Source organism: Hippichthys cyanospilos, chromosome 2 (genome assembly GCF_059441005.1).
Source record: "Hippichthys cyanospilos isolate Australia breed blue-spotted pipefish chromosome 2, RoL_Hcya_1.0, whole genome shotgun sequence".
NCBI classification, from domain to species: Eukaryota; Metazoa; Chordata; class Actinopteri; order Syngnathiformes; family Syngnathidae; genus Hippichthys; species Hippichthys cyanospilos.
In genome coordinates, this window is record NC_142370.1 from 26,790,060 (window position 1) to 26,809,999 (window position 19,940).

Genomic DNA, 19,940 nt, shown 5'->3' on the forward strand with positions numbered 1-19,940 from the left:
AAATTTCAGAACACCGTTTCACGCCGGACATTGCAGGAGTACTGAGTTGAAGCAAGCCCAAGCTGAAGGATTTCTAAGGCCACTTACATTCTTTACATTTACTAAATGTGGTCACTGACTTAAAGAGTAAAGAAAATGCAATACTGTGATATATTTTTGGATATTCTATATGAACAACAGTATTGAAAACCACTTGTGAAAACTGTGAACAATGATGACTTTTTAAGAAATGTTGCTGTTGCTTCCTTTCCGCATTGTACGCTTTAAAGTAGTTTTTAATACGGTTTGCCACAGTCTGGACCACGGCAAATCTCAGGGCAGAGCGAAAATGACCTGGGCACTGCTGTTGCGCGAGAGGGCCTTGTAGATCTCGTCAATGTTGTTGGACACAGAGTCAAAACAGGTATTGAAGCGATCGAAGCGCTCTTTCTTGATCTGCTCAAAGGCCTGTTTGGCCTTCTTGGCCCTCTTGCGAGCAGCCTCAAATTCTGAAGGGCAAAAGGACGACAGTTACCACGCAAACAATTGCACCCTGCGAGATATTGGCTTTTCCGTCGGCAGCTCACCATCGCTGGTCTCTTGAAACTTGTCCCTGACGCTCTCCAGCTTCTCCATGGCCTTCATGTTGGGGGCACTGATCCTCTGTAGGATACTCTGCTGCTCGTTCAGACGCTGTTGCAGTGTGTTCGTCTCTGCCTTGATCTCCTCTTCTGACAAGGCATCCTGCGGAAAACGCATTTCTTTGGTCAAAAACAAAAACTCATTTATACAGTGCAAGAACATGTCAGGAAAAACTATACTGTAGTTCAAAACAACACTGAATAAATCACAAGTAAAGAATCATTAGGAAAAATATTTCATCCATTGAATGTATCGTGATTGTGCTTTATCATTGGTGCTCGGGGTCAAGGGGGGTGTAGTTGGTTGACGAGAATAAACCTAGCCGTAGGTAGGAGCTGGACTCGACTAATCATTTTTTGGTGGCATCATATCTGTTTCAGCGTGATAACAGCTTCAAGCAATGTTCATTCCACAGCGCTGAGTCACTAAGCCCCAGCTCCATTGTGGCCAAGAAGCTACATTTTAAGTATCACAATCTCTATAAAGCAAGAGAATTAGCAAATCACGCAACAATCAGCACACACTGTTCTCTTGCTATTTATCCAGTCAGTCCAGTTTTATTTTTACAGCGCATAATCACCACAGGGTCTCACTTTTGAACAAACAATCTGTCTGAGTTTAAGGTAAAAAATGTCGACGATCAAAAATGATCACATTTGTTCATTGTTAAGCGGAAATATGTAATGTTATGTTATGTATTTGTTTTTCACCAAACAACAAAAATGCATTTTTTATTTTTATCCAAAGACCAACATACTCAAAACAAAGAGCTAAACAGGAGAAATACAGTCTCTGTTACACTCACTACATTACGAACGCCAGTGTGATGATTTGCGATAGTTTTGATTGAGAGGCATGAAATATGGGCATATCAAAATAAACACTGCAAAAAAAAGCAGGAGAAATACGCCAAACACCACAGATAAGAAGCTGCATGCATTTTGATAAACTAGCTCAATTCTAGCTGAAGAAAAAAAACTCTCCCATTCTTTTTCATGCTAAGTGGTTAATATTCCCGCAATCTGCAAAATAAAAACAAAACTTAATAAACAAAATCATTTATATTGGCCATTATGATATACTATTAAAGAATTTGCCAAAATATTGTCGCAACGGACTCAAGCTCATGAGATATGTCGTCCCGTCCTGTCCCTGCTGTTAATCTATGGTCTATTAAATATTTATACTATCAGCAATGTAATTTGTGATTGTGCAATTTTGTTTGAAAATGACATTGTCTTTGTTTTCATTTTTAATTATTGTGTATGTTTTGATTTTTTTTGCTTTAATAAGGGACTTTACAAGCCATTCAGAAACACAAAGTTGGCCAAACATTCTTCTGAAGGCCTTACTATCATGAGATGATTATCAGGATGAATCTGCTCGGCTCGGCAACTAATCGCAAGACAGATACGACCTTCACGTGTTGTTTCACGTGGGAATGTGGAAGGAAGCTGTCCTGCCTGGTAAACTCCAACACGAGAAGAGCAGTCTCCGAGCTAAGATTTGAGACCAAAGCCTCTTCAAAGCAGAAAAACTAACCACTAACCCACTGGCCTGTCCACTTCAAGGATATAGTATTGCATAGCATAACAATGCCATTGAAGGACACACACCAACGGCCATCCTGATCTTTAAAAAGACTGAGCAAGGGCGAGAACTCAAATGAGGTCAAGCAGAATGACAGTGCGATCGGGCCTACCTTCAGATCTTCAGACAGGTTGCTGTAGTCGATCTCTATGAGCGCCTCTTTAGCCAGAACGCTACTGGACGTCCGCTGGCTGCTCGACTCGTCTGTCTGGGAGCTCCCCTTAACAGACAAGCGGGATGTGGCCTCGTAGTTGATCCCAAAACACTTACGCTCATGCCCCAGCCCTCTTCCATACCTCCCCCTGGCTGATGTCGTCCATCGTTCCCGAGCGAAGGGGTAACCTGATGTCTTGCATTTTGCAAGCCTGCAGCAGGTTGTGACGATCGCTGCGCTTCTGCTCTAGTTTGGTCTCGATAGCTGTCACTTCCTTCTGTAGCTGCGTTAACTCCCTGGCAAACGACAAAAACGTCCCTTCTTGCAGTAGACATCTTCTCCAAAGTTCTTCCTTCATCAGGGAGATTACAGCGACTTACTTATTGGCGCCACCCAGTTTCTTGCGGATCTCCTCCATCTCGTGGTTCTTGTCGTTGACTTCAGATTTCTTGGTGAGGTGCTGGTTCTTCAGGTCTTGCAGCTGAGCCATTGTCTCATCAATAATCTTCATGTGCCTCTGCTCCTCCTGACACAGAAGACAAAACAGGACCAAGTTGAGCGAGGAAATTGAAATGAAAAAAGGAATGACCTTACTTTCTTTAGGCGTTCGATTTCAGCCTCATCCTTCTTGACGGTCTGCTCCCACATCATGACCTTCTCTTGGTCCTCCTTCAGCTGGTTTTTCTCATAGTCCACCTGAATTCCTAGGCGGGTCTTCTGTGTCTCAAACTCAAGCCTGACAAACCATGCCATTCTAGATCAGTCCTGGCTGCATTTTATTGACCGTAAATTTAAAAAACAACAACAACAAACAGTGGCACCTGGAGATATGAGTGAATTGACTTAAGAGTTTTTCAAAATATGAGCCACCGTAAAGACGATCTCGGTGCTTTAACTTGCAATTCAATTTGGATGAGTGTTGCTGCACTATACTCAAGTCAAACTTAAAGTCGCTAGCAGCTGTTTAGCAGAAAGTGAAAGATTCTTTATCCTCTGTGATCAACGGAAAATATTGCTGCAGCTTACTGAAGATTTATCTCCATGTAAGTATATCAAATTCATAGCCCGTCATACTGGCACAGGTGACCAAAGTGTGCAGACCCGGGGGAACAGTCGTCCTCAACGCAAGCAAAAAATATGTGGCAAAAACTGATGAATTCTTCAAGTTCAATCTCGTGATAACATGAATGTATGTTTTCGATGTTACAAGATTGGGCACAACATGAATTTAACAAGTACCTTTCACTGTATTAACTCACCGCTTCTTGGCGATCTCATTCTGCCTCTTCACCTTTTCCTCCTCAAACTCTCTGATGTTCCTCACACCAATCTCCTTGCAGAACTCAACAAAGACCTCATCCTCCACCTGGAAAAAAATATCAAGAAACGTTAGCAAGCCGGCACATAACAACACAGAGAGCGTCTTTTATGATTTCGACCCACCAAGTTCATGCGGTCCCTGAGGTCAGTGATTTCCCGCTCGCGTGACTGTATGATCCTCTTGATGTCGTTGATGCGAGGGCCAAAGTTTGCCAGTTCACTCTCTAACTTGGACTTCTCCTGCAGAACACAACATGTGTTGAAAAGGTAGACGACACAAGTGGAGGAAGGGGAAAATCAACGGTACCTGCATGTTTAGAGAGAGGTGGCGGGTTTTGGTTTGCTCCAGGTCACTCTGGGAATATTTAAGTCTCATCTGCAGGCCGTGTGCCTGCGACTGGACCTGACGCAGTTCCGCCTCTTTCCTCTTGGCCTTCATTTGCTCCTATAAAGCACATCATTGATAGGGCATGCATTGTTGTTGCTTTATTGTTACTTGTTGTTACAAGATCACTGCACATGCGGACCGTCCCTCAAATGAAAACCAGAACACCCAAAGGTTCCGGCTCCGGCAGTGAACGTTGTCATTGAAATGGCTCCAAACAATGTACAACCAACATTTAATAGGACCGGGTTGAACCAAATGTTATTCGTTCTGTATTAAGTTGTAAATAATGATTAAACAAAAAAGAAATGGTAGAGAACAGTCAAATGATTTGAAGAATGTTAGGTGGGTAGTGCACCATGATCATAACGGCAACAACTCTTGCCTCGATTTAACTCAGGACAATCAATACCTGCGGCAAGTGAAAATGACGTAAACACTGAAAGCAGAGATGATCCAAATCACCTTGAGCTCATCCGTAAGTTTCTCCTTCTTTTCTTTGAGCTTATCCACTGCTTTCTCATCCCAACGTCTGGCCTTGGCCTTCAGGTCGCTGGCTCCACCGGAAATAACTCCGGACTTCTGGAAAAGGGTTCCATCCAGGGCGACGGTCTGCATGCGTGTGGACAGACAGAAGTTGGTAAGAAACGCTCCTTGGCGCCAGATTCCTGACCCAAAATGTCTGACACAAAGTGACCACAACATTTGATATAATCATAACAAGAAACACAGGTGTGTATCTTCTGTTTGGAAAACCCCAGAGTACAATGTACAATTCTGAAGGAAAACGTTTCATATCATCTCTCTTCATAATTAATGTTCAACGGAGAGCGGATACATAATACGGACAGTACCTTGTGCCTGTACGGGCCTCCAAAAGCAATCCTCCTGGCGTCCTCCACATTATCACACACCAGAGCATTGCCACATGCATACTGCAGAGCTTTCTTGATGTGAGGAGGCTCATAGCGGATCACATCAATCACCAGCTTGGCTCCTCGCAGCTCTCGAAGCTTCTCATCAGTTGGCTTCACCTGTGATTAGACAAGACAGGGCAGTCGAAATCAAGTAAAAATACGCAAAGCGATTCTATGCGTCGTGGAATGTGCCATTCACCTCCAGGTAGTCGAGAGGCAGGAAGGTCTCAGGCTCTCCTCTCTGCTCCTTAATGTACTGAATACAATCTCTGCCCGTCTTCTCAGAATCAACAATGATGGCATCCATGTTCTTACCCAAAACTTTGGTCACGGCAATCTGATATTTCTTCTGAGTAGGCTGGCACAAGTCAATCAAGCGGCCATACTGCAGAAAGAATAACGAGGCCATGTTGACCAGATGTGTAATACACATTTGCAAGATAATCTTGACACAACTCACCACTGAGCCTGGGTACAGGCGTTTGATGCTCTCCATGATTTCAGCCTTACGTTGCTGTCGACTGTTCTCCTGCCTATCGATCCTGGCATCACCAAGTTGCTCCATGACCTTGGCGTGAAAAAAAACAAACGGTGGACTGAACACAAACTATGATAATTGGATGTTAGACTGAGTGTGATGGTGTGTGCGTGTGTGTGTGTGCGCGCGCACGTGCACGTGTGCGTGTGTTGCACCCCTGCACCTACCTGGTTCAGCTCCATGTTGATCTCATCTATCCTCCTCTTGGCCATTTCAACTTCCTCAGTCAGTTCCTCTTCCATGCGCTTCTGCTCATCCAGAGACTGCCTGCATAGCATCAGGGGAAACAAAGGTGAATGATGGGGTAACACTATTTAAAAAGCTTTGTACAATTTAGTGGAGCGAACCGGCTGGTGGTGATATAATCCTCCAACTTCTCAATGCGCTTCTGGTTCTCCTCGATCTCGCGAATCTTCTGTTTGATTTTGGCCTGCAAAAGGGCATGGGCGTTTGGAACGGCTTTCATTCAAATCCTGCTCATGTTTTACTTCGTTACCTACCTCCGTCTCCACTTTCTTCCTCTCCTCCAAGTCAAGACGGTCCTGGTCAGCTTTCTGGTCACGGTTGAACTTCTCCAACTCCTGAGCGAGTGTGGCTGCACGTTTACTGGCCTCCTCCTTCAGCCGATGGTATTGCTTCACCTACAAGAGAAACGCACATGATTATTTCAAACTCTTTTGCGTCTGTCCAATTAATTTTCTTCCAAATCTGATAGCATCATTTACATTCGTATACTTTTTGTAATATTCCTATAAGGTGATGTGCTGATTGCTATTCCAAATGTACCATGTGTCATGGCTCAAAAGACTGGTAAAAACGGTTTCATTGTAATATGAAAACACGGCATGCAACGTCCCAGCCTATGGTACCTGGTTCTCCTCCAGGGTAAGGTCCTGGCCTTGGCTTTGAGCCTCCTCTTCCATGCGCTCCTCAAAGTCTTGCTTGGCAAGCTCCACAGCTTTCATCTCCTTGTCAAGTTCGTCCATGTCCGCCTTTCGTTTCTTATACATCTTCTGAGCGTTCTGCAACGATTTACGAGCCGCCTCAAGTTTCTTGATCTTGTGCGAGGTGTTCTCTTTTGCCTTGATGTATTGTGGCCTTTTCTGGTTTAGCTCAGAGTCCTTCTCTCTGGAAGCAACAATCAGTGAGATTATAGACAGACATGAAACCAACATTGAAAGAATGATGGCACGGTGACTCACTTGATCTCTTTCTCAATTGTCTGTTGCTCCCTCATCAGCCTTCCAAGCTCCTTCTTCTTGTCTTTCAGCTCCTCCTCCACATGGTCCATCCTCTTACGGTCCTTGTCGATCTCCTTGTTGCGCTGACCAAGCTCTTTGTTCAGCTTCTCAATCTCAGTCTCATTGTGGTAGAGCTTGAAGAGCTGCAATTGAACGCTGGCCCTCGCCACTTCATCCTTCAATCGCTGGTAGCGCTCAGCCTGGATGCAAGATGGAGGTCAAAGACAAAGGTGGCGTGTTAATAAAAAAAAGTGCATTGAAGAAAAAAAATAAAACATGCATGGGGGACATAAGATTTTTTTTTTTATTATTCATCATTGACAATTAGAGTTGATACAGTGTTTACATTTCTTTCAAAAGACGTTTTTACTGCATTTCACTCATATAAAGGTTAGGTTAAGTTTGATGGTTAAATTTGTGAGATAATTATCTAAGATATTGCCTAAATCAAGGCACTTGTGAAAGTTTTATGACTGAGGAATCTAAAACTTCTTATTCCAAATCGAATTTCAAAGGAAAATTTGTTGCTACAGGCATCAAACGTTCCTTTTCCCAGGGTGGGGCTTTAAAACCCGATAGCCCAAATATAAACAAGTTACAAGTAAATATACGGTACTTGAATGTTCTACACAAATATGGGTTGCGTTCAACAGTTACCTCCTCTTTCTCCTGCTTAGCTTCTTTGCGCTCTGCTGCAATGTTCTTCTTGCGATGGTAGTTGAACTGTGTGTCCTCCTCTGCTTTCACCATCTCCTTCTTCCTCCGGTCATATTCTTGGGCCAGCTCCCCTGAGCGTGAGATCTCCTCAAACAGAGCTGTGCGCTCCTTTGGGTTCTTCATCGCAATAGACTCCACGGCTCCCTAGAAAAACAATCGCAATTAGGAAAAAACACATGAAATCATTTGCCCAACTGATTTCTTTTTCAATAAATATCTCCTTCCTCACAGAGCACTTGTAACATTTCAAGACAGTGCAAGTCATTAAAATGACATAAACTATTATCATGTTTCTACTAGATGCCACAGCCCACCTGGAAAACCAAGAAATTGCGAGCCTTGATGAGAATACCAAGTTTTTCCAGCTGCTCACTGTAATCCGGCAAGCCCACCACTTTGTTGTTGATGCGGTATTCAGAGGAAGAACCTAGCACATAATTAATGAGTCAGAGAACATAAGATAACTGCGAAAGGCTGCAAATTTGTGTTAACTTGCTCTAGAATATTTATAAACTAGGATCGGATAAAAACTGAATAACGTTTGCGTTCATGTCACAGAAAAAGTTTCCTTCAAAGGAGGTCCTTACCAATGATCATCCTGGTGAAGGTGCGTTCCTCTCCATTATCTTCCTCATAGACCATACTGACAAAAGCTCTGTTGGCAGCTGGCTTCCCAACGGGTGCCCCATGGATCAAATCCTTCAGAGTCTTCACACGCAGGTTACTCGTCTTCTCCGCCAACACAAAGCTGATAGCATCCATAAGATTTGATTTACCTGCAGAGACGTTTAGAATGTTGTGTCAGGCGAGACACGCCCATGTATCTCGACTATTGATGCGGACTAATATACATCATGTTTAAGATCTCTTTTCAATGCATTTGCTCTTTGGTCTCCTGCTTGTGATGATGCATCGATAGGCAGCACTTTCGTATTAGCAAACATACCAGATCCATTGGGGCCGATGATTGCCGTGAATTTATGAAAAGGTCCAATGATTTGCCGTCCTTTGTATGACTTGAAGTTTTCGATCTCTATGAGTTTTAGGTAACCCATTGTGCTGCTAATTCAGTCCTCGCGAGTTATGCAGCTCTCGTCAAAAAAAAACACTCACGAAAGGCTGGTCTTAGCTAATGCTAGCAAGCGATGTCTACTGGACGAGGTCTTAAAACTAAATCGTACACGTAAACAAATACACTTCTCGGATCTGTCGACAATACGACCACCTCATTGCGGTAAGCATCTAGCCGTTAAAACTTGCAATTCCGTCATAATCTTGAGTACCCTGACACGATGCAGCGGTAACAACAATGCGCCATTTTACAATCCAACAGGAAGAGTTTTGAGCGCGAGAGCTGTAACCCCGTTTTTTCTCGCGATATCAAAGATGCTGCGCAGATTTTGTTTTCGTTTGTTTTAACTTTTCACTTGTAAATATTATGTAGTCGACGTGATAAAGAAACTATCACTGGCATTGTTTGCACATTGCCAAGTGAAGCACAACAATCCAAACTGGACATGTATTTTAAGTTACTAAGCGTTGCGGCGTTACCATAGATACCGATGGCCTCAAACAGGAGAGTTGAGGTACTATAAGCGACAGTCTCCATTCTTTCGCAACGTATTTCATTATACAAGGTCAGTGCCATTCTAAATAGCTACATTGTTCATTCACTCTTACATCGAGTTTGAGCAGATGAACAATTAACTATACAGCTTCAATTTGTTTGCGCAGGCTCAATAAGATACCGCTGTACAGTACTAGCTTCGGGCAAACTACGGCTCGGTTGACCAAACTTTTTAATACGGCCTGCGTGCCGAACTTGAAGATATGATCAAACAGGAGAACAGTTATTTCAATAAATAATTAAATACATAAGACTTGAATTACTCTATTGTTATGCTTTTCTCATTGTTTTTTTTTATTGAAATCAAAGACATGTTATCTTTTTTGTTTTTGTTTGGTTTTATGACATAGATTATCAAAACATTCCATCCATTTGGTCCTGGTCCAGACCTGTTGTCAAAAAGTTTTGCCCAACCCTGCACTATAAAATACCCTCAATACATAATACAGTACTTCCATTGTATGTACATAGAGTCCCAATATTCATCTCTTTATGTGTTTGCTTCATATAGTCTGATGTATCGCTCACATTAGGAACAAAATGCTACATAAGGCTGATGCGCAATGCATTTAAAGGAGCATTGTTTAAAGTGTAACTCCGGACCTTGGAATGAAGTATATACATGGTTCATCAGGAAAAAATGGGATCCAATTCTTTTGGGTTAAATTGGTTTATTAGAGCAAGCTTGTAAGAGCCTATGGAAACTTTCAGTAAGAACCGACATGGCGCATGCGGCAGTCATATTTGGCCGAGCCACGACATAGAGTCATTGATAGGCAAGCCTGGATGTTAGGCAGTCTATGAACGCTATAAATGCGCAATACAAATGAGATGGTGCTGCCTGTCGTCTACTACTGTATATCATTGTAAAACAGAGATACGACAACCAAACATTGTGAGAAGACCAGCCAATGCTTCAAAGTAAACCGGATTTCAACAAACAGTGTAAAGTATGATATACACGTCCTTGTCAAGCTTTTAATTTAAATTTTCTCCCGGACGTTCTTCCTCGCAACAACAATTGACTATTTACAGTCGAAAATCTTAATCAGCTTTAAGGTTAAACAACGGTGTTTTGTTTTTTTCGATTGATGTCATTTTTCCGGCTGACTTTTGACTTGACTTGCGATGTCTTACCTGTCCACCGCGATCGAAATGCATCGAGCACCTTGATGTAGCAGGTAAAAAGAGATCAATTTAGATTGATGCACCCAATTTTACGAAGTTAATTAATATTTGACAGAAGTGTGTTAAATAACATTTACACATTGTAATTGTGTATCTTGCAGAAAAATGTACAAAGTACGTTTCCCCCTTGACCAATCATTTGAGACTGCTGTGGAGCGAAGACAGGCTGCCGAGTCTGCACGCAAGGCTCGAATTTTCAACACAAAACTGCGTGTGATGGGCCTCGACCTGGATGCGCTCAACCAACAGACCCAGGAAAAAAAGCACCGCGAAGAACTGGAGAGGGAAAGGGACAAAGCTTTTGGTACAATAAATAAAGAGAATAACAGCCAAGACAACAGAGACTAAATGAAAACATTTTCTGTTCATACTGCAGATAGGCTGAGACTGAAGCATGATGACGTGCTGTTGCAGAGAGACAGCGAGGAGAGAAAAGCACGAGAAGCTTTGCATGCTGGCCTGACACAGTATTGGAACATTCAGCAACGTGTGGAAGATTCGCGTGATGCCGATCTCAATTGTGGCCACAGGGGGGCGTTCACGATCACTATTCCGGATGCTGAGCTTGGCCCTTCCAGCATGCAGATCTTTCAGGTAGACTATGTCTCATGGGTCGAAAGTGACAATAAAATCATGGCTCATAAAGATTGGACTTTATTTGTGTGTCCTCCAGGGCGAAGATATTGGGGCAGCACAAAGGAAGAGAGAACAAATGAAGCAAACAGAAAGAGATTTGCTGGAACAAAGGGTCCAACAGGAGAGAAGGCACTTAGAGGACAAGCACAAAGGTGAGTAAAACTACAAACCTTAATACACTTTTATTTAAATGAATATGCACCACACATTGACAATTAAAGTTTTCTATTCTATTCTATTCTATACTTTGAGCACCTTGGCTCAAACACACACAATAACTGCAAATTAGTGTCATTCTTTCCTGCACAAACAATCGCTGGCTCCCACACACAGCTCTAGTTGCCAGTTGCCATTGATGGATGTACAAGCTTCACAGAGAGCTGTTATTTATGTGTGAGAGGGTGAACAGGTGTTGATATGCAACATGTATGTGTCACAGAAATGCTTGCTGAAAAACAGTTGTTACAACAGGACCTCAGCTGGAGACAGCAACACAATGCTGAGGAGCAAGGCAGAAAAGCCACACGGGTCGCTCTTGACCACTACAATCAAGCTCTGGTACAATACACACACGCACGCACGCAGGCACACACAAAGTGTTATCATTTGTGTCGATAATGGGAGGCAGTGTAATGAAACTGCTCCTCTGCGCTGCCACCCATTTTATAAGTGGTAACTTTGTTTTACATAAAAATTCTGCAACACTGGTGATAAGTCATAGAATAACATTGAAAAAATGCATTCATACGGGCTACATAAGTGACACTGTCAACAAAAGTGGGGGCAGCTTCGTGCTAACACACAAACGATTGTAGTGGATGACTCACTATTTCGTCCATGTCCGTCATGAAATAATACGACAAATTTCACAACATTATTGTTACTGCTCTTACCAGTGACACTTAAAATAGCTTTAAATAGGCCCATGTTACAATTGGAGCATCACGAATGATCAATGGACCACGTTAATGGTGTGGCCTGACAGCATTTGGGTCCCTGCAGGCTACAGAGCAGACTGAAAGACGTAAGGAAGCCCATCGACGAGAGGAGCGGGAGAATCTTGCGGAGAAGTGGCACACATTGACGTCTGCCATGATGACAGAGGGTTGGGTTGCAGCCGTGAACCAGCTGCAGGGAGGGAAGCCTGCGGGCACCGATATGTGGAAGGGCATGAGCCCTGAGCAATTGAGCGCCATCTACAGGGAAAGAGAGGCGCAATGCATCGAGCGACAGGTAAATGATTCTTCACATGGGGATGAGGCTCAACCAAAGTAAGGCATATGTTTTGCAAAGGAGTGACTTAAACACAATTTAGCAAAAAGCTACTTCATGTTTTAATTAATTGGGTCTTGATCTCAAAAAACAAATATACTGTTCCTGTCAGTGCATTAAAATCCACCTGACACCTGCAGAAAGCATGTTAAAATCTAATGTACAGAGTCCAGCAGTTTCCCACACAGCTCTCCTGACTGTGAGGTAAACCTTCTAAGCACTAAACGCTGTGCTTTTACTTGCAGTACACAAAAATGGAAGAATACAATGCTGAACACAATTGCGAAATGGAACTAAAGTATCTTACCCAATAACTGACTCATCCATTGATTCGATGATGCCTCTTGGCAGTGATGATCTGAGAGCCAATCTTTTTTTTCTTTTTTGGCAATAATAAGAAATGGCGTGATACGGAGAAAAATTGTGAGGCAGCCTGGAACTCCCAGCTCCTAAAGGCATCCAGAGAAGCCAGGCAAGAAGAAAGGAGAACATTCGAGCTCAGGAGAGCAAAGCGGATCCAAGCAGACCAGTTCAATATGCAGCTGGCCAAAGAGCATCAAGCACAGTGAGCAGCAAGCGCAAACAGCAAATGGAACCCAGACTGGAGAATGTCACTTACTGGTACCTTTTGTGTTTTTCTGATTTTCTTCCATTCAGTCAGCAATATTTGGACAAGGAGCTGTACACCAACAAGCCCACTCAGGAGTACTTCTGCCAATTTAACACCACCTCTCGCTGATACTCCCCTTTGACATACAAAGTGATCCAATGTTCATTTATCTCAGTCTCACTGAGACACATCAATACTCTCTGCTGACAAGTCAAATGTGGTATAGATTGTTCCACATACTTTATTGTCTGGACATATATCCAGTTACATTGGTAGAATAATGGCGCAATTTCACGTATATTAGCCACATGGAGAATTGTATGTTGTATTTGTTCCGACTCGTACGAGATTTTGATGGTCGTGTACTACAACAGGGAAGTACATTTAAAAAGCGTCAGGAAAATACACTTCCCGACGATCCTTAGCACATACATGCTTTCCAATAATGCCTTTGACCTAATCACAAGCACATACATATATATATATATATATATATATATATATATATATATATATATAGTCATTAATTGTAGCAGTTGATAAATGCTGTTCATTTGTTTGCCTGGTGTGTTGTGTGGTGAGGGCAAAGACCTTTTTGGGTCGTTTTATTTATATGTTTTTATTTTACATTTCAGGTGATTTCTTGTTTGTACGTTTCTTGGCTAGAGCGTGCAATGATGAAAAGTAAACATCTGTGCATAAAACTACCGTTGTTTGTGGACAAGCCGGCATAATAACAAATTATAACGCATCAAAAAGTCTAACAAATAGAGCGGGTTGCGATTACATCACAGTCTCGTTCGAGCGAGCGCTGGTGTCTCGTTTCCCGTTATTGTACACCAGCAATTTAAATAGACAATAATTTTCCGAATAAGCGTTTCGTAACCTGAATTTTTCGAAACGACAGATGTTCATAAGTAGAGGTGCCACCACATGAAAAAATGAGGAAGGCCAGGAGAGGGGGGGTCAATGTAAGAACAGCCTTCCGTTTTGACATGAATTGGCAGGTGAATGAACGTGTGTGTGCAAAGATTTGCATATGCATGTGTGTATGCACTATAATCGACCTCATTCAAATTGAACATTTACCAAAGAAACGACAAGCACAGATGTTTAGCAGCAAAAAGAATATTGGTTTATTTTGTGTCATATACTTCCCTATGATAAAACGTTTCCAGATTTCTCCTGAGTGTAGCGTTTGTGTAAACGACTAACCAAAAAGTATATGCTTTATCGACCCCCCCCAACAACGTTTCCTTAATGGCTGGCATGGTCACATGTCTCATGGCCAGCTTTTATTTGCTCCCTGTAGTGCTGCATTCAACTTTTCATGGCTGTGTCAGACAAAAAAAGAAGTTCACGTTCACCACAGTGCATTGCCAGTTGGCAATGTAAATACTAACAGACGAACAAGTTGTAATTTTTTCATAAAAATTGCAAACAACTACAGACAATGCTTTCCCCCTTTTTTAATTCATAAATTTGGCCTTATTTTAATTTGCTGAACAGTCGTCAAACTACTGCAATATACAAATAACAAAAGCAACGTTAAAAGGAGAAAAGTGACGGATTGCTCAACAATTTTAAAGCAGCAGATTTCTAAAGCGGCCATGGATGGTTCATCATTTGTTTAAGTGATTTATTTACATTTTAAATGGAGGAGGAAAATCCTCCATCTCAATTCATTACCTCCAGTAAAATCCTGTGCCCAGGTTAGTTGGGATATGTTGCAGTCAGTCGCAAGTAGCGTAAGACCCAATGTTAAATTTTGAACTGAAGTGCATTTTGTTGTTAATGGTTGTGGATTATTATGATTATCCTTATAAATCATACATGTTTCAGACCAAATTGGACTACTTTGATTGTAGGAGACTTCATTTGCCCATATTGAGAAAAAACTGCAGTACAGTTCAGTATTTTTGTAAAAATGTAAGAAAATCATTTTTACATTTTTCACACTGCTTTTTACAGTTTTTGACCTCTGAGCTGTCATTTCCTATTAACGCTTCACCAAATATGAAATCGACGTTGTGCCAAATGTTGTCAGGGTATGAACATTTGAGCAGTGGTAACTGGAGTAGCCTTGTATAGCTTACCAACACCATATGGCGCTCACAGATTTACAAAGGCTCACTTTCACCCATTCGCACACGCAAATTTCATGAGGACTTAAATGTCAGCACTACAACAATACATTCTCTGGAATTCTCTGTAAATACCAACTATTTGACTTTATTTTATGCAACTTGCCAATCATTTCACCTTTCTGCAACCATTACCTGCATTCATGAGTGTATTGTGTTCACCCGCAAGTGCTGCTCCTCAAACAAAATACGGAGCATGACAATGTAGAAATAGACAAAGACAAAATAGAGAAACCAACACATAGGTCTAGACACAAAATTTACAATATCAACTCCAATCATAACATTACATTTGTTGATGGAGTAATGACATCAATCTGGTGCTCTATGCAAAACCCAGCAGGCACAGGAACTTGTAAGGACCAGGAGCTATAATACTGTAATATGGCTAAATAGATACATGTAGATGCAAATATATACACCAGGTTCTACTCAGCATTTTCACAGCAAGTTTCCCTTGAAGTCTTGTTAGTGTGTTAGTTATGGTAGGTAATGGAATGATACCTGGCTTCATTACTCTCAGTCAAGAAAACTTTATATATATATATATATATATATATATATATATATATATATATATATATATATATATATATATATATATACACACACACACACACATGTGTGTGTATGCATGTATGCGTGTACAATATATGTGTTTTCACAAACTCAGGCTAATGTCTCCAAAATTTAAAACTGAAATCTTGATATATTCTACTCTTTCAAATGATATGAAACACATGGAGATAGCTCGAGGAAGTTGCAGCAATTTGAACGGTGAAATGTCTAGTTTTAAGAAAAATGTGTTTAAAATTTTGGCACATTCATTTTGCAATGGTGCAAAATTTTGTACAATTTTGCAAAATTGTCTTAATTCTTTAATTTCATACACTTCGATTCCAATTTGTACCTTTTGGCTGCAGGGAAATTAAATTTGAGACCTTAAAGGGAGTAAATGTAATTTTTTGCATGTGTCTGTGGGAGCTTTAGGGCATGACAGTAAATGCAACATTCCTCTTCCTGCTGTCCATAGCTATAACAGACATGGCGACCTCCGGAGGAGTGCTATCTAATATCATTTAATGATAACTAAACTTCCGATTATATTCAAAACACTGTTGTTGATTATATTTAAAACATACTGTCGGTCGTGAAGAACACGTTTATTTGCAAGTTCTTCAAATTGATACCAATTTCATGTATTCATTTTGAACGAAAAACTGTCCAAGTCTTACAAAGTGTCACTTTAAATGAGTTGCTTTTGTAGATATCTCAAAGTGGACATTTCTGTCAAAAATTCGGATTTGTGAAAAACTCAAAACTAGCCTGGTTTTATGAAAACGTTTCACACTTGCAAACATAAACGCGCGCGCACACACACACACACACACACACACACATAATATTGGAATTTATGGAATATAACGTTAAGGTACATAGTCATTAAAAAAGCAACAAACAAAACATGTTAAACTACAATGATGTGGCAGCTGTGTCTCATCGCAATGCAAAGCGCTTTTGATCATTCCTCACACACAACATTCTGTTTTTCATTTTTTTGACGCAAAAAAAGGGGAATAGATGAAAGTTAACAATTTACCGTTCTATACTACACAGATAAAGAATGATCAGGGAGTTCAAGGATTTCTCCATGTCAGGGTTAGTCAGATTTATGTCACATTGTCCAATATTTTGGACATGCCTTTGGTCAAAACTGTCCAGTCCGTCAGATGACACCACTCATCTGAATTGTCAATACATTGATTGTGTCTTGGTCATCAAACTATTCAGCAGGGAACAGGCGCGTATGGGCACATATGTGTTGACATATTTTGGTCTGACTGTCCTCCACGGATGCATGTGAGTTAATCGAGAATGGTGACTTGGTTGGGCAGGCCATTGGTGGCGGGGTTAAGGGGGGAGTTTTCCTGCACCTCTGGGGCCTCGCTGGGCCGACTGAACTGGCTGGCCAGTGACTCATCCAGATTGATCTCAGTGGTCAACACACTACTGCCGTTGAAGTTGAGGTTGTCCTCGCTGCACAGTTTGCTCTCCTCACACAGTGATGGCTGACTGGCGGTGCGCTTCTCTTCCAGGTCGCTGCCAGAGCGATAAGATCAATGAATGGAGTAGAACCGATACATTTATCACAAAAAACACAAGCAACATGCAAGATGAAACCATCGAAAAAATGTTGCAGATAAGCCAATACAGTATTTGGGATTGGGAAAAGAAACCACGGCATACCTTTCAAGAGATCTGCAAAGCGGGAGCAGGCACCAGGAAGAAAAGAAGACAACAATGGCAGCAGAAACGGTTAAGGAAGCCATGCAGAGGGTATCGGGATAGAATCACAAATCCGGAGCATGAGCATCAACAGACGCATGACGTGACCAACCTGTACTCTCCAAAGGTCTCATCTTTCATTGGTCGGGCTTCTGAGTCCATCGGGCCTTCCTCTTTGTCTTTCACTAAGGATGGCAAATGGTTGGATTTATGTATCAGCTTGATGGTCTCGTTTCGGGATTTATCAGAGCGCATTCACAACAAAAGTGGTCTCAATGCATGGGAGTTTGGAATTTTCCGCCAATTGCCACAGAGTTTCTTGCACTTAGCTGCCGTCAGATACATTATGGAGCAGATCTAAATATATGCAACAGATGCATTGTAGGGAAACCTGAATGACTCCCACATGGTCAAACTTTTGCAATACAGGAAGAAAGAACTGAACAAAGTCACTGCGCGTGATTGCAATTTGCCTTGGCTAGTTGGCTCAAGCCAGACAGGTGTAAGAAAACAGTGTGGATAAATAATAGCTGTATTAATGAGCCATAAATATTTTGAATTATGCCTGGACTAAAACAAAAGAACCATAAAGAATAGATAATATCTTGGAAGACAACCAGGGCGGTCCAGTTGCGATCGACTCCTGTCCCGCGAATGTAAAAGTCAAGAGTACCAAAAAAACAGCTTTGAGGCAACCGTCGCATTTCCTATAAAAATATCGGAAGAATAAAGAACATTGGCACTTGCCTGAATACTTTCCCCCTTTGTTCCTCCGGACAAAGCAGACGATGAGCAATATGAGCAGAAGCAGCACGATGGCGCTCACGAGCCCAATGAACCAGCCCTGGGTAGCAATGCTGGGCTGCACCTCAGTCACTCCTTTAAAATAGGTGAATGTTTGTTAGCTGAAGAAAGGCTCTTACAAAAGAAAAGAAAAGACTTGAAAAGATGGAACATCAGAACAAAGCATTTCATAATCATTTCTGACGGGGTGGCATCTCACGAGGGAACTGAAAAATCCAACAAACAAATTCTCTCATGAGGCCAACACTTGAAAGCACTTCAAAACGATACAGGAAACTGGGTCTTCTGTGGGATCCATTTTATATTAAAACACAGGCAATGGAGCAGCAAAATGAAAGAAGAAAATGGAATATAGTACCTGTTCCCTCTGTATCAATCTCTGTCTGAAAGAAGGTCACATTGCTGTGGATGAAGTGCAGATGGTAATGAGAACCAGGTCTTAAACCCTGGAGCTGGTAAAAGGACTGGGACGAGTCCACCTTCTCTGTCTTCTTCCATTCGTTAGCATCTGTGCATACATAAATTATCTCAAGATATACCTCCAAATCTTGTTGTTTTGAAAACACAATGATGTTTACTGAGTGATGAGATCTTTTACCATTCTTTTTGAAATATTGGATCTGGAATCTAACATTCCTATGCCTCTTCTTGGCCACCCAGCTTATATTAACAAATTTTTCTCCAGGAGACACGCTGATGTTGACGGGAGGCACTGAGAAACATTCGTGCAAAGAGAATAGAATTTGTGAGCCACTGATGCTGGAATGTATCAGCTATGTGAGGTCACAGAGCTATGTACCTCCATCCAGTGTGGTGGCACCTTCCCTCATTATGGGTTCTCCATCTCCAGCAGCAGTGCGCCCCCTCAGGTAGAAGCGATAGTGGCTTTGGCGATCCAGGCCCTTCAGGGTGAAATGGCTGATTGTGGGATCATCTATTTTCAACACCTGCATTGGACTGTCGTCGCTATCCACAACTGAATGGCGATGCGAAGACATAAGGAATTAGTTTTAAGAAAAAGACAAATGAGGCTTTCAATAGTTATTTTACTGCTAATTTAGAGGACGGACTAGAGTTAATCAGGGAATAGGTAATAGGTGGATTTTATTGGTCAGGAGACTGTTCAAAAGTGAGCAGTAGCCTAGCCGAGCTGGCTCCAGAAGAACGCCAGGTGTAATAAAGGGAATATGAACACTTCTCACTTTGTTGGTACTGCAACTGGTACCCAATGAGAATCCCATTGGGTTGACTTGGCGGTGTCCATCGCAGTGTCATTTCCGTTTCAGAGGGACTGTCTAATGCCAGGGATGCTGGTGGATGCGGGACTAGTAAAAGAACAAATGATCAAATGGGCTTTACATTGCACTCGACGCTCAGATTTTTTCCCCCGGTTTTATTCATTGTACCCCCTGTTTCTCACCTCCCTCTTCAGTCTCAAAGGGCATCATTTCAGACGGCGGCCCATCTCCTTTGCTGTTGAAGACGCGGACAGTCAAGCTGTAGTGGGAAAATGGTCGAAGATTGCCAATCACCTTCTTCTCTTCATTGGCCCCAGTCTCCACTAAAACAGTGGTCATTGGCTCCCTTGCCCTCCGAGCTCTGTGATGACCCCGGGGTCCAAACCTAGTCAAGTGAATCTGGAGCCAGAAAACGTTTGATTTACATTTCCATAGATTTTTATTTCCATCCCATTAGATCTATCAATTAATTTTCTTCTGCTTCTCCAAGGTGTTAATGGAATGCCCAAACTTCCCTCCGGCCACAAGACACCCAAGTCTTTTTTTTTTTTCCTGTTCCTTGCTTAATCTGTGTTGGGACGTTGCTCCTAACACAGATGGCACGATTCGCCGGTGGTACAATTTATGACTGAAGACCATGGCCTCTTATTTG

At 41.9% G+C, this 19,940-nt stretch overlaps 3 protein-coding genes across 7 annotated transcripts in view; 1 reads left to right on the forward strand and 2 right to left on the reverse strand.

The window, feature by feature from the left end:
- smc1a (structural maintenance of chromosomes 1A) overlaps positions 1-8,801 on the reverse strand; it is a 10,533-nt gene extending 1,732 nt beyond the window's left edge. Inside the window, exons 1-22 of the mRNA XM_088405713.1 lie at positions 8,430-8,801; positions 8,071-8,259; positions 7,798-7,910; positions 7,424-7,627; positions 6,728-6,966; positions 6,395-6,653; positions 6,026-6,166; positions 5,873-5,955; positions 5,693-5,792; positions 5,448-5,555; positions 5,187-5,372; positions 4,925-5,104; positions 4,536-4,682; positions 3,993-4,130; positions 3,809-3,925; positions 3,625-3,731; positions 2,960-3,101; positions 2,746-2,891; positions 2,508-2,661; positions 2,324-2,431; positions 567-723; positions 334-488 (exon numbers count right to left, since the gene is read on the reverse strand). Coding sequence (XP_088261839.1) covers positions 334-488; positions 567-723; positions 2,324-2,431; positions 2,508-2,661; positions 2,746-2,891; positions 2,960-3,101; positions 3,625-3,731; positions 3,809-3,925; positions 3,993-4,130; positions 4,536-4,682; positions 4,925-5,104; positions 5,187-5,372; positions 5,448-5,555; positions 5,693-5,792; positions 5,873-5,955; positions 6,026-6,166; positions 6,395-6,653; positions 6,728-6,966; positions 7,424-7,627; positions 7,798-7,910; positions 8,071-8,259; positions 8,430-8,538 — 3,282 coding nt within the window. The 5' untranslated portion in view covers positions 8,539-8,801. The remainder of the gene's footprint in view (positions 1-333; positions 489-566; positions 724-2,323; positions 2,432-2,507; positions 2,662-2,745; positions 2,892-2,959; positions 3,102-3,624; positions 3,732-3,808; positions 3,926-3,992; positions 4,131-4,535; positions 4,683-4,924; positions 5,105-5,186; positions 5,373-5,447; positions 5,556-5,692; positions 5,793-5,872; positions 5,956-6,025; positions 6,167-6,394; positions 6,654-6,727; positions 6,967-7,423; positions 7,628-7,797; positions 7,911-8,070; positions 8,260-8,429) is intronic.
- A 78-nt stretch (positions 8,802-8,879) lies between these two features.
- Positions 8,880-13,287, forward strand: ribc1 (RIB43A domain with coiled-coils 1). Of its 3 annotated transcripts, none has more exons than XM_088405722.1 (8): positions 8,880-9,120; positions 10,400-10,602; positions 10,675-10,892; positions 10,972-11,086; positions 11,374-11,492; positions 11,937-12,167; positions 12,605-12,771; positions 12,864-13,287. In XM_088405722.1, the coding sequence occupies exons 2-8, from the start codon at positions 10,404-10,406 to the stop codon at positions 12,943-12,945; spliced, it is 1,131 nt and encodes a 376-aa protein (XP_088261848.1). In that variant the 5' UTR covers positions 8,880-9,120; positions 10,400-10,403; the 3' UTR covers positions 12,946-13,287. The 3 variants fall into 3 exon arrangements, with proteins under 3 accessions (XP_088261848.1, XP_088261866.1, XP_088261857.1); XM_088405740.1 differs by having other exon boundaries at positions 8,883-9,120; positions 10,443-10,602; XM_088405731.1 differs by lacking the exon at positions 8,880-9,120 and adding an exon at positions 10,213-10,291.
- A 641-nt stretch (positions 13,288-13,928) lies between these two features.
- The window catches only part of l1cama (L1 cell adhesion molecule, paralog a), a 46,843-nt gene continuing 40,831 nt past the window's right edge, over positions 13,929-19,940 (reverse strand). For 2 of the 3 annotated variants that reach the window (XM_088405681.1, XM_088405690.1), the window contains exons 21-29: positions 19,471-19,687; positions 19,253-19,375; positions 18,850-19,026; positions 18,649-18,762; positions 18,409-18,558; positions 17,994-18,125; positions 17,359-17,431; positions 17,208-17,219; positions 13,929-17,060 (exon numbers count right to left, since the gene is read on the reverse strand). In XM_088405681.1, the coding sequence (XP_088261807.1) occupies positions 16,826-17,060; positions 17,208-17,219; positions 17,359-17,431; positions 17,994-18,125; positions 18,409-18,558; positions 18,649-18,762; positions 18,850-19,026; positions 19,253-19,375; positions 19,471-19,687 (1,233 nt within the window). In that variant the 3' untranslated portion in view covers positions 13,929-16,825. The remainder of the gene's footprint in view (positions 17,061-17,207; positions 17,220-17,358; positions 17,432-17,993; positions 18,126-18,408; positions 18,559-18,648; positions 18,763-18,849; positions 19,027-19,252; positions 19,376-19,470; positions 19,688-19,940) is intronic. The other variant, XM_088405699.1, reaches the window with a different exon arrangement.

What these genes read in the sequence shown, in the direction of transcription:
- ribc1 (XM_088405722.1), top strand. Translation starts at nt 10,404, where the DNA reads ATGTACAAAGTACGTTTCCCCCTTGACCAATCATTTGAGACTGCTGTG. An exon ending in CTTAGAGGACAAGCACAAAG is followed by an intron (nt 11,087 to 11,373) that starts GTGAGTAAAACT and finishes TATGTGTCACAG; the next exon opens with AAATGCTTGCTGAAAAACAG. An exon ending in ACCACTACAATCAAGCTCTG is followed by an intron (nt 11,493 to 11,936) that starts GTACAATACACA and finishes GGGTCCCTGCAG; the next exon opens with GCTACAGAGCAGACTGAAAG.